The 14127-nt window shown below is 44.3% G+C and overlaps 1 protein-coding gene across 1 annotated transcript in view; it reads left to right on the forward strand.

Annotated features, from left to right (window-relative positions):
• LOC140196705 (serine/threonine-protein kinase H1-like) overlaps window positions 1-9903 on the forward strand; it is a 64245-nt gene extending 54342 nt beyond the window's left edge. Inside the window, exon 3 of the mRNA XM_072256356.1 lies at window positions 9565-9903. Coding sequence (XP_072112457.1) covers window positions 9565-9876 — 312 coding nt within the window. The 3' untranslated portion in view covers window positions 9877-9903. The remainder of the gene's footprint in view (window positions 1-9564) is intronic.
• The last annotated feature ends 4224 nt before the right edge of the window (window positions 9904-14127 follow it).

Raw genomic sequence — 14127 nt, forward strand, 5'->3', positions numbered from 1 at the left:
TCACATCCTGAGCATAAGTACGGATCACTAAGTTAAGAAATGGACATAATTGTCTCACTCTTGCATTCATGTTAATCATTGTGGGTTTGAGTATCACCCTAAAGACATGAGCACCTAGCCCACGTTTAATCCTGACCTCAGGTACTGAGTGTGTACATTTGCCACGTGACGGCCTGAGTTTCCTCCGTGAGCTCTGGTTTCCTGCCACATCGCAAAGATGTGGCGGTTGCTAGGTTAATTGGCTGTAATGGTAGAGGGCAGTGGTCCCCAACCTTCAGGCCGCGAAGTATGCAGGGGTGCAGCGGTAGCCAAAAAAAGCCGAAATAAACAAGCTAATTAATTAGGTGCCAGGCTTTTTTTCTTAAAGATGTGCTGGGTGCGTTCTGGCTACCGCTGCACTCCTGCATGCTTTGCAGCCCAGAAGTTGGGGACCACTGGTATAGGGAGTGGTAGATTCTGTGGGAGATTGTTGAGAATGTTGGAAGAATAAAATGGGATTAGTGTTGGATTATGTAAATAGATTCCTGAGGGTTAGTGAATTTGCTTCCATGCTGCATCACTCTATGAATACAGTCTATTTTATAACTAATCATAAGTGTTGGAATTCCATATTAATTCTGCCACATTGCACTTCAAACAAACATAACCAGCTTAATTCCGACATTTGAGGAGCAGCATTATGGCTTGAGTGGAGGTGTCCTATTTATGCTATTGGCAGAAATGCGCCCAGCATTTTTCTGCCAAGTACATTCATACCTGTTTACAAGAAATGAATCAAGTGTTAACGATACTTCTTTAACGAAGTGGCAATAGTTCTTTTTATCCTATCAGTGAAATCAGGCAGCAAGGTGTGAATTTACAACTTTCTGAGCATTTTTATGTTTGGAGAAAACAGACATATTGAAACATGCATCTGCATAGATGTTTCTCACATGCTCGGTGGTAGATACTGAATACTTGGTGTATTTATGTGTGTGTGTAGGCAGGACTTTATAGGGAAATGTTGAGGAATGGAGAGTGATAACATTGAAGTTGTGACAACTAGAAGGGAGGAGAAGCAGGTGAAGGGAGGAGTTTTAAAGGAGAAAGAAGAACGACAGCTCATTACAAAGATCGGCAAACCAATACTCAGTCAGGTATATGAATGTTAATTGTAGGTATACCACCAGCACATGCACTGAGACTTCACGCAAATAAAAGCAATGGAGAAAGCTATGTTCACTCTGTTAAGGCCTGGTTGATTTTGAGTTTAATGTGAACTTTTGTTGGTCTAAATGAAATAAAGTTTTCAGCTACTTTAGTCTTATTGTTCAGAATCACTTAGATAATACTGAGACATCTCCCATTTTTGTTGATAATGTAAATATAACTGATGCTTTTAATTACTTTGCTTCATCCTAACTACAAATGATAAAAGCAGACAGATGTTCCTGCCAAACCCTTATGAAACAGTTGATTATACCTATTAACAACAACATGTAACCTCATTTCCTTACCAAGAAAGAGATCTCTTCTCTCAATTCTGCTTCCTGGCTTGATGGATGGATGGATAGATAGATACTTCATTAATCCCAAAGGAAATTACAGTGTCACAGTACAATTACCAGTGAACAGATATACAAATATTAGAAGAGAAGTAAGAAAGAATAAAAAAAAGTTACCTCAAATAGTCTAACAGGAGGGGGCCATCACTTCCCCAGCTATTGGTTGACTCATTATAGAGCCTGAAGGCTGAGGGTAAGAATGACCTCATATAAAGCTCTTTGGAGCAGCGCAGTTGTCTTAGTCTATTACTAAAAGTGCTGCTCTGTTCAGCCAAGGTGGCATGCATTGGGTGAGAAACATTGTCCAGAATTGCCAGGATTTTCCATAGGGAGATGCCTACCTTGAAGAAGTTTAAATCTTCCCTTCAACGGGAGTTTAGTGAAACCCTCTCTCACTGCTCCCCTTCTGTAATCTCTGTGGCCCTCCAAATCTTCGACCACGTGCTTACCCAGTCTCACTACCACAGCCATGTATCCTTTCTGGGAACAAGTCTTCACCACCAGCTTGTACCACAATGTTTCCAGATTCATTTTCAAGCTGCTCGACTTGGACCCTCTGAGGACCCTCAGTACTCACACTCAATTGACTGTTTCTCTGCTGCTTCTCCCACCACGTTCTATGCACCACACCTTCCACCATGAGGAGGTACTTGGTGTCCCTATCCCACTCAATTCCACAGCTCCAGGATTCTCTCTCTGCTGCCTGTTATAGACCTGTATGCTACTTTATCCTCCACCAGATACACACTTTCAATAGCCAGTTCTTTGACTTTCTCATGTCCTGCAAGGATTGGAAGATCACCCGTCTACAGACTACAGAACCTGCAGGCCTGGGCGTCACCAAACCACGATCACTGCTGCTGACCTCAATGGCTCTAACAATCCAGAGCAGATTCTAAAACCTGGAGTCCACTGCCATCAATGTGGATTCCAACAACTTCAGCCACCTCCAAAGTGCCAATTGCGCAACCTCCAACTCCAGCCTTGACCTCCAGCCCGGGTCTTCACACGCTGCCTCTGGAACACCCCCATCTCCCCCACCACCACTCCACAATCCCATCTCTCTCAGGTCCCACCACCAACTCATGGGTCCTCGGAGACTCCTTATTCCTCTCCCCCCTCCATTCCTGAACACCACAAGCCTTCCATCCCCTCAGACACTACCAAACCCCTTCCCCCTCCAATCCCAGCTGTCATCCATGCAAGGTCCTTCTATGAGGCAAAACATTCTGTTCTCAGTAAGGGCCTCACCTTTGTCCCCCTGTGCCCACACCTCAGTGAGTTCCGCGCCCGTCGTGATGCTGAGCTCTTCTGCCGCCTCAGTCTCCAAGCCTGTTTCTTTGGCAAGGACTCCCCGTCCTGCAACTATGACCCCTTCTCCCATCTTCACCCTCCTCCTCTTCCTGGACACCCCGCACTGGTCTTCTGCCTGCCCTGGACCTTTTCATTCCCAACTGCCGAAGAAGCATCAATCGACTAGACCAGTGGTCCCCAACCACCGGACCGCGGACCGGTACCGGGCCGCAGAGCATGCGCTACCGGGCCAGGAGGAAACGATATGATTTGGCGATATGAGTTAGCTGCACCTTTCCTCATTCCCTGTCAAGCCCACTGTTGAGCCATTACACACACGAGGTCATTACGCGCGCGTCGTCCATGTCAGCGCGGGAAGGAGATCAACTCCTCGAGCTTGCAAATGACGGCGGGCTGAAAAGTATGTTTGACATAACACCTCTGCTGACATTCTGGATCAAAGTCAAGGCTCAATATCCTGAGATAGCCACAAAAGCATCGAAAACGTTTCTTCCATTTCCAACATATCTCTGCAATGAATGTAACAAAAACTAAATTGCGGATTATACTGGACATAAGAAACCCCGTTCGAGTATCGTTGTCTCCCATCACCCCTCGATGGGACCGTCTTATTGCAGGAAAACAAGCCCAGGGCTCCCACTGATTCAGCGATATTGGTGCGTTGCAATGATTTTATATGTTCATACGGAAAAAATATGCGGTGTGTGTTTAATATCCAAATGTTACATAAAATGTTATGATGCTATTGACTTATATAACCATATAACAATTACAGCACGGAAACAGGCGATCTCTGCCCTTCTAGTCCGTACCGAACGCTGCTCTCACCAAGTCCCACCGACCTGCACTCAGCCCATAACCCTCCATTACTTTCCTGTCTATATACCTATCCAATTTATCTTTAAATGATAATATCAAACCTGTTTCTGACACTTCTACTGGAAGTTCTTTCAACACTTACTTCAAGCTCTCCTGATAATTGACTTATCGCTATATTCATGCGAGGAAAATATGTGCTGTGTATTTAATATTAAATTCGTTAGATAAACCCTTTTAGAAACAAAATTGAGTGTATTAGCCACTGATCACCGATATTCCGGTCGTGATTAACACCCCCCCCACCCCGAACAGAATCGCCAAAAACGATTTGTAGAAAAATAATCGGCAGGTGCACGCATGCACAAGTCACACATATGCACTTGTGCCCGCGCAAGGCTTCACGGTCATTGTAGTCTTTCTCTGGGTAAACACAATGTATTTGACTGCTACTCTTGTCTGTTGGCCACCATTCCCCCCCTCGGTCGGCCGGTCCGCAAGAATATTGTCAACATGAAACCGGTCCGCAGTGCGAGAAAGGTTGGGGACCCCTGGACTAGACTTCAACACTCCACTCTCTTATTCCAACCAGACTCCTTCCAAATACCCTGCTCTCCACTCTCTCTGCACTAATCCTAACCTCACCATCGAACCCACAGATAAAGGAGGTGATGTAGTACTCTGGTATACTGACCTCTACCTTGCTAAGGCCCAGTGCCAATTCTCAGACACCTCTTCTTACTTACCCTTGTAACAGGACCCCACTAAGGAGCACCAGGCCATTGTCTCCCACACCATCACCAACCTTTTTCACTCTAGTGTTCTCCCATCCACCGTCACCAACCTCATTGTTCCCGCACCCTGAAACTCCCATTTCTACCTCCTACCCAAAATCCACAAACCCGCTTGTCCAGGTAGACCCATTGTTTCGTTTGTTCCTGCCCCACACTGAACTCATATCTGCATATCTCAACTCTGTTTTATCCCCCCGGTTCACTCCCTTCCTACCTACATCTGGATTTTTTCAATGACTTCAGGTTCCCTGGTCGCCATCATCTTATTTTTACTATGGACATCCAGTCGCTATAGACCTCCAACCCCACCAGGAAGGCCTCAAAGCTCTCCATTTCTTTCCGGACACCAGACCCAACCTGTTCCCCTCCACCACCGCTCTCACCACCGAGCAGAACTTCTCACTCTAAATAATTTCTCCTTTGGCTCCTCCCACTTTCTTCAAACAAAAGGTGTAGCCATGGGCACTCGCATGGGGCCCAGCTGTGCCTGCCTGTTCGTTGGTGATCTGTATCAGTCTATGTTCCAAGCCTACACTGGTGACCGTCCCATACTTTTCCTATGCTACATTGACGGCTACATTGACGGCTGCATTGGTGCTGCTTTCTGCACCCGTGCTGAACTCATCAACTACATCTACTTTGCCTCCAACTTCCACCCTGCTCTCAAATTTGCCTTGCCCATTTCCGACACCTCTCTACCCTTCCTTGATCTCTCTGTCTCTATCTCTGGAGACAGCTTATCTAGTGATGTCTATTACAAACCCACAGATTCTCACAGCTACCTGGACTATACCTCCTCCCACCTTGCCACTTGAGAAAACGCCATCCCCTTCTCTCAGTTCCTCCATCTGCACTGCATCTGCTCTCAGGATGAGGCTTTTCATTCCAGATTGAAGGAGATGTCCTCCTTTTCTAAAGAAAGTGGCTTCTCTTCCTCCACCATCAACGCTGCATCTCTTCCATTTCACACACGTCTGCTGTCACCCCATTCTCCCACCACCGTACCAAGGATAGGATTCCTCTTGTCCTCAACTACCACCCCAGCAGCCTCTGCACCCACCACGCAATTCTCTGCAACTTCCGCCATCTCCAATGAGATTCCACTACCAAGCACATCATTCCCTCCTTCCCACTTTCTGCTTTCCGCAGGGATTGCTCCCCATGCGAACCCCTTGTCCTTTCATCACTCACCGCTGATCTCCCTCCAGCATTTATCCTTGCAAGTGGAACATATGCTACACCTTCCCCTGCATCTCCTCATTCAGGGCTCCAAACAGTCCTTTCAGGAGAGGGGACACTTCACCTGCGAGTCTGTTGGGGTCATCTACTATGTCCGGTGCTCCCAGTGTGGCCTCCTGTATGTCAGTGAGACCCAACATAGATTGGCAGATCACTTCACTGAGCACCTACGCTCCATCTGCCAGAGAAAGCAGGATCTCCCAGTGGCCACCCATTTTAATTCCACTTCCCATTCCCATTCCAATATGTCCATCCATGACGACCTCCACTGTCGTGATGAGGCCACACTTAAGTTGGAGGAACAACACCTTATATTCCGTCTAGGTAGCCTCCAACCTGATGGCATAAACATCAATTTCTCAAATTTCTGGTAATGCCTCCCCTTTAACATTCCTCATCCCCTTTTCCCTCCCTCACCTTATCTCCTTGCCCGCCCACCTCCTCCCTCTGGTGCGCCCCCCCCTCTTTACTTTCTTCCATGGGCTTCTGTCCTCTTCTATCACACTCTCCCTTCTCCAGCTCTATATCTCTTTCACCAATCAACTTCCCAACTCTTTACTTCATCCCATCCGTTTCAGGTTTCTCCTATCCCCTTGTGTTTCTCTCTATCCTCTCCATACCTCCCCCCCACCCCCGCCTTAGCTTTTTTTCTCCATTCCTGCCGAAGAGTCTCGGCCCGACACGTTGACTGTACTTTTTTTCCTTATATGCTCCCGGGCCTGCTGAGTTCCTCCAGCATTGTGTGTGTTGCTCGGATTTCCAGCACCTGCAGATTTTCTCTTGTTTTCCATAGGATCCTTTGTTCTACCACTGCATCCAGAGTGTCCAGTTCGACTCCTATAACAGAGCCAGCCTTTCTAATCTGTTTACTGAGCCTGTTGGCATGATCCATGTTAATGCCATTGCCCCAGAACACCACCACATAGAAGATTGTGTTGGTGACAACAGACTGGCAGAACATGTGAAGGAGAGGCCTGCATACTCCAAAGAACTTCAGTCCCTTCAGAAAGTAGAGGCAACTCAGGCCCTTCTTGTACACAGCTTCTGTTTTGGTGCTCCACTCAAGTCTGTCATCAAGATGCACCCACAGGTACTTGTAGGTCCTCGCCATCAATAATAACAGGGAGCTGTGCAGGCTTAGTCTCCCTAAAGTCCATCACCAACTCATTTGTCTTTATGATGTTGAGCTGCAGATGATTCAACTTGCACCATTTGACAAAGTCCTCCACCAGGGCCCTGTATTTATCCTCCCGCTCTCCCTTTATACACCCAACTATTGCTGAGTCATCAGAGAATTTCTGCAGATGACATGAATCAGTGTTGTATCCAAGGTATACAGGATAAACAGGAAAGGAGCCAATACAGTCCCCTGTGGGGCCTCAGTGCTGCTTATAACCATGTCTGACACACAGGTCTGAAGCCATACAGACTGTGGTCTGCCAGTCAGGTAGTCCATTATGCAGGATACAATGGAAGTAATCCAAAATAGTAGCTTTATCTTCCTTCATCTTTGGTGGTATCTCTCCAGTGCTTTGAGGTGACTGCTGGGGGTTGTGCAAATTTCAGAAACACATAAGTGTGGCAGGAATCACTTCCGCCAAGGATAGTGCTTGGACTGAAGTCTAAACCTTCTTGCAGATTTTCTCCAAAGAACCAAATGCTGCTGAAGGCAAGAGATAATTTTTGTATTAAATAAGAGATGGCTTCTGCTATAAACAGTGGTCTACATTATTCATGGTCTCAGTGTGGACCGTTACTCTCTGAAATATGGTCCAGCAGGAACAGATTGTTACAGGAGTTTTGTTTTGTAGAAGTGGATTGTAAGGTCCATAATCTTAGATGCTTCAGTGAACAAACCTACCGTAACTTGGAACTTACTCTCCAAACGTTATATGCGTTTACCAACCTCACCAGTGACCTTGGTTCAGGAATGGAGGTAACGTAGGTTGAATAGATTCCCACTAGCTTCACTCACCAGATGATGGAAGGAAACAGCTGAAGATGGTTGAGCCCAAGATACTACCCTGAAGAGCTCCAGTACAGATATCTTGAGTGTATTTAGAGGTTCATTGTTTAGATTCAGTTAATTTACAATGGCAATAACTGTTTTATTGTACATGATATCCAACAGAAAATTGCTGTCAGGGGGCTACAAATAAATTGTTGAGGGCCCACCGCACTGTACCAGTTTAACACACCTGTTCAGGGGATGAAGAATTACAAGGACAAGCTTTTTTTGTCATGCAACACACATAACATGCTGGGGGAACTCAGCAGGTCAGGCACCATCAATAAAAATGAATGAACAATCAACGTCTTGGGCCAAGACCCTTCATCAGGACTTTTTTTTTCTTATCTCTTTTTCTATAAACATGCCTGTAATTCAGCACTATACTCTCCTGCAATCAAAATTAGATTGTCTACAAAAGGGAACTTTTTTTGCCTTGTATCTGTTTTCCTTTTAACATCACATTTTACTGTTCTTAATGTGTTGCTGGCTGTTAATTGAATTATCTGTTTAAGCAATCTGTACATATGACCATTTGGCTTGCTGTATTTTTTTGGACTGTTATTTCCTCACAGGCATTTCTTTGTACATTGTTGGGTTAGGACTTTATTGGCAATATGAAACGTTTACAACTTTTGATGTCTTAATATATAATCCAAAGAAGATCTTCATATCTTCCTTTTGCTTTTCCATGTTGCCTATTTAATAAAAATGTCACACAACAAAATAATGGGAAGAATGAAGTAACTCCAATTATCATTTGCAGAGTAATCATAATGTATTAACCTCAACAGAAAATTTTGACAATGAGATCTCCCAAGCAGAGAGGTCTCAGGCCTTTTGTTTCTCCAGCATGTTTCTCCTGTTCAAATCTCCTACACATATGGAGAAACATAAATGAGGAATGAGGAATTGGAGTTCTGCTACAGAAGCTGAAAACACCTACACAAATTTTCTCTTTGTTTTTGTCTGTCTTGAATAATCATGATGGTACTTCATACGCTGATTCAGCAAAAAGCTGTTTTGCTATTGCAACTTTACACCATCAATAGGGTATTAGTTTACTAAGTCTTTACATTAAAATGAAATGGAAAGTTTCCTTTGTGCGCAATGTCTAATGTTAAAAAAAGTGTTTATGAAGCTGTCACTGATGAAAATGACTCTGAATTCTTTTCCAATGAGATGTTCTACTTTTTACCTAAATCTGTTGTATTTCAGTTTTTATTTTCTGGCTTATAAACTAACAATAACTTTTAAAAATGCAAATGCTTCTGGGTCAAGCTTATTTTTAATGTTACAGATTATATAAAGTACGATTGCCGAGCAAATTGTTTGCATAGTGTTTGCATAGTCACTGTTGAATTATTGAAAATTGATTTTTGCTCTGAATTGAGACACGATAACATTCAGGTGTCGTTTCAGAAATACAGATAGGTTCTTCTATGTGTGAGGTGCCATTTATGTTCCTGTTGTGATTATAGGGGAACAGTGATCATGTTGCCCTGGAAGTAACCATCATTAGTCTCTCTTGGGATATCTGGGTTTTACCAGATTATCTCTAGATTGCCAGATTAATCAACTTTATACTCCAGTATTTTTGGTCATCTTCTCTGTTTCTGTACCGCACTGACCACAAACTTCCAGTTATACTGAACCCAACCTCTCCTCCACAATCTCATGTCATTATGGTTTTATGTCCTTAATACATCTCTGCAAAATCCAAAATAAAAGGATACATGAATAGCAATTTGTTAAAGAGATTATTTGTCTACTTTTAATTAATTCATTAATATCATGCATCACAATTGTATTTATATTAATTTCTCTTTACATTGTCCTTTGGTTTCAGCCATGGCCGAACGTGTCTAACCTCGCCAAGGACTTTATTGACCGACTGATCACAATAGACCCTAATGAGAGAATGGCAGCTGCTCAAGCATTGAAACATCCATGGGTTGTGACAATGGCTGCATCATCTTCCATGAAAAACCTCCACCGTTCCATCTCCCAGAACTTGATGAGGAGAGCATCCTCCTGCTGTCAAAGCTCGAAGTCAGCAGAGACCACCAAATCTAGCCGCTCCAGCAAATCACGCCGTTTGCGTGAGAAGGAAATCCGGGAATTCAACCTGTGGTACCAGCAGCACATAGAGCAAGAGTAATTAATTTGTTATTAAGCTAACTATAATTTTCTCCCAATAAAAAAATCATATTGAAATAAAACTAAATTTTCATTAGTTGGTTCATCACTTAGAATTATTTAAGTGATATTAAAAGGATTATACATAGTCTGAAGACTGCAGCTATAATTCTCCACTGAACAATGCTTATATCAAATTAAATAGGCTCATTGGTGTTTAGCATTTGTTTTTATTCATCAATGGAGACTACTGTATATATTTATACAATGAGATGTAAAATTCAAACTTTGTTTATGTTTGCTAATACTGATTTTCCTTTAAAAAAATTGTTTAGTCCACTTCAATGCCAGTCTTTTCATGGAAGGAGCTAAGCAGAATGAGCCAGTTACTTCGCCTATGAGAACAGACCGACAACTGAACTATTCTAATGGTTAATCCTAATATTGATAAATATTAGAGTGTTAGATGAAAAATCTGTCTTTACAAAGCTTTTAAATTAGTTCAGGGAAAGACTCAAGAAAATTGATTGAGTTAATCTACCGTATGTAGGACCAAGAAGAAAATTAATGCCTTGAATCTTTTTGTCCCTTTTGGAGCAGCAACTTGCAGTTCTTCTCTGTTAGCCTTCTGGGCTGATGGGCTGAAAGGAAGCAAATGAAGCCCAGAATTTATGATTGATAATTGAGAATTGTACTATATTGAGTGAATATCCTAGAGCATTTTAAAAGGAGTCATCTAACTCAAGTTCCTTTAGGAGTCTTGTTGAACAAATTAAAGCTATGTAGATATGTTTTTGAAATATTTCAAACTAAACTAACAGTCAGTCAAGATCCTTGTGAACTGCACATAGGAAGAAATGTCTAAAGTTATTTACATGAACTGTGGTGCATTTCATAACTAAATGGAGACTGTCGTACCTGCTTCTATGGCCCTTTGAATGAGTAAAGTAGTCACGTCAAAACGGAAATTTAAACAAATAATATTCGTTGAACCATTTCATTCCAAAGTTCAGTGAGATTGAAAGATTTTGTAGATCTATATCTAATGTAATTTGAACTACTTCTGGAAACTAATTACACCCAGTAACCTTCCATGGCTCCGAGTATAATTTTAAAACAAATCCGCACTGCAAAGCAGTCTTTAACACAGATTTACTTGTTATACAGCTGACTTGCTATGGGAAGATTTAAGCCAATAACAAGGGCTTTATATAATTATAGTGGAAGGTCATGTCACACTCATCATGTATCCCAACCTGTCTGCCATTTTAATCAGGCAGAATTCAGCGGTGTTAAGGCTAGATCGGTGAGGAACTGTATAATACAATGCAATGCTTGTGATAATTCTAAGTTTGGAGATCGGGAGGCAAGTAGCGTCAACCCTGCCACAGAACTTGTTTGGGAGCCGCAATATGGCCAGTCAAGACTGTTCCACATTACTCTTGGGGCCTTTGTTTTGAAATTGAATCAATTAGCACCCTTTTTCTGCACAACTCAAACAAACGAAAAGATTTCGCAAACACAAGGAAATCTGCAGATGCTGGAAATTCAAGCAACACACACAAAAACTGCTGGTGAACGCAGCAGGCCAGGCAGCATCTCTAGGAAGAGGTACAGTCGATGTTTCGGGTCGGGTCCCTTCGTCAGGACTAACTGAAAGAAGAGATAGTAAAAGATTTGAAAGTGGAAGGGGGAGGGGGAGATCTGAAATGATAGGACAAGACAGGAGGGGGAAGGATGGAGCCCAAGAGCTGGACAGGTGATTGGCAAAAGGGATATGAGAGGATCATGGGACGGGAGACCTAGGGAGAAAGGAAGTGGTGGGGGGGAGCCCAGAGGATGGGCAAGGAGTTACAGTGACAGAGACAGAGGGAGAAAAAAGGGGGGGGGGAATTATAAATAAATAAGAGATGGGGTACAAAGGTGAGGTGGGGCATTAACAGAAGTTAAAGAAGTCAATGTTCATGCCATCAGGTTGGAGGCTACCCAGACGGAATATGAGGTGTTGTTCCTCCAACCTGAGTGTGGCTTCATCTTGATAGTAGAGGAGGCCGTGGATAGAGATATCAGAATGGGAATGGGACATGGAATTAAAATGTGTGGCCACTGGGAGATCCTGCTTTCTCTGGTGGGCAGAGCGTAAATGTTCAACGAAACAGTCTCCCAGCCTGTGTCGGGTCTCGCCAATATATAAAAGGCCACATCGGCAGCACCAGACGCAGTATATCACCCCAGCCAACTCACAGGTGAAGTGTCGGCTCACCTGGAAGGACTGTCTGGGACCCTTAATGGTGGTAAGGGAGGAAGTGTAAGGGCATGTGTAGCACTTGTTCCGCTTACCAGGATAAGTGCCAGGAGGGAGATCAGTGGGGAGGGATGGGGGGGACGAATGGACAAGGGAGTCGCGTAGGAAGCGATCCCTGCGGAAAGCAGAGTGGGGGGGAGGGAAAGATGTGCTTAGTGGTGGGATCCCGTTGGAGGTGGCAGAAGTTACGGAGAATTATATTTTGGACCTGGAGGCTGGAGGGGTGGTAGGTGAGGACAAAGGGAACACTATTTCTAGTGGGGTGGCGGGAGGATGAGGTGAGAGCAGATGTGCGTGAAATGGGAGAGATGCGTTTCAGAGCAGAGTTGATGGTAGAGAAAGGAAAGCCCCTTTCTTTAAAAAAGGAGGACATCTCCTTCATCCTGGAATGAAAAGCCTCATCCTGAGAACAGATGCAGCGGAGACAGTGGAATTGCGAGAGGGGGATGGGATTTTCACAAGAGACCTGGTGGGAGGAGGAATAGTCCAGGTAGCTGTGAGAGTCGATAGGCTTTCCGCAGGGATCGCTCCCTACGCAACTCCCTTGCCCATCCCTTCCCACCGATCTCCCTCCCGGCACTTATCCTATTAAGCGGAATAGGTGCTACACATGCCCTTACACTTCCTCCCTCACCACCATTCAGGGCCCCAGACAGTCCTTCCAGGTGAGGCAGCACTTCACCTGTGAGTTGACTGGGGTGATATACTGCGTCTGGTGCTCCCGATGCTGCCTTTTATGTATTGGTGAGACCTGACACAGGCTGGGAGACCGTTTCGCTGAACACCTACGCTCTGTCCGCCAGAGAAAGCAGGATCTCCCAGTGGCCACACATTTTAATTCCACATCCCATTCCCATTCTGATATGTCTCTACGGCCTCCTCTACTGTAAAGATGAAGCCACACTCAGGTTGGAGGAACAACACCTTATATTCCATCTGGGTCGCCTCCAACCTGATGGCATGAACATTGACTTCTCTAACTTCTGTTAATGCCCCACCTCCCCTTCATACCCCATCCCTTATTTATTTATCTGCCCCCCCCCACTTTCTCTCTCTCTCTCTCTCTCTCTTTTCTCCCTCTGTCCCTCTCACTACAACTCCTTGCCCATCCTCTGGGCTCTTCCACCCCCCCCCCACTTCTTTCTCCCTTGGCCTCCCGTCCCATGACCCCCTCCCTTCTGTAGCCTCTTATCCCTTTTGCCAATCAACTTTCCAGCTCTTAGCTCCATCCCTCCCTTCTCCTATCATCTCAGATCTCCCCCCTCCCACTTTCAAATCTCTTACTATCTCTTCTTTCAGTTAGTCCTGTCGTAGGATCTCGGCCTGAAACGTTGACTGTACCATTCCTATAGATGCTGCCTGGCCTGTTGCGTTCACCAGCAATTTTTATGTGTGTGAAACAAAAAGATTTAATTTGGTGTAAATCACGCTAGCAATGATTTCCCAGTGAAAATGTACCCATCACAAAATTATACCAGATACATCATTTACATCAGCATATTTTTCAGTATCAAACATGCACCTAATAACGTCCATTATTTGCATAACAGCCATTTTCTCTCTTAACATCTTACCTCTGTCCCTTTAGTGCTACACGCTGTTCCATCATGGTGTGGATTACCTTGAGACTGCAGAGGACCAGAGAGTGGCCTGTATCTGTGCTATCACCTCAGGTGTTCCCTGAAGCAGTAGTTTATGTATGTCAGTTCCCCAGCAGAGAAGTGAACAAATCCTCTGAAGAGGAAGTCATTATCTCCTACCTCCTGCAAGAGCTTGGAAATGCACTTCACCATGCTTACAGTCATTTCCCGCATTTGGTGAAGCAGATTTGACATACTGTTAACTATTTCTTTGTGATCCATTCCAGCAACCCCAATCATCTTCCTAAACAGACTTTATTGAAGCAATACAGGTGTGCAGATCCCATACCTTTCTACAACTTTCAACACCCAAATGCAGCCCACTAAT

The sequence above is a fragment of the Mobula birostris genome, chromosome 1 (genome assembly GCF_030028105.1).
Source record: "Mobula birostris isolate sMobBir1 chromosome 1, sMobBir1.hap1, whole genome shotgun sequence".
Lineage (NCBI taxonomy): Eukaryota > Metazoa > Chordata > Chondrichthyes > Myliobatiformes > Myliobatidae > Mobula > Mobula birostris.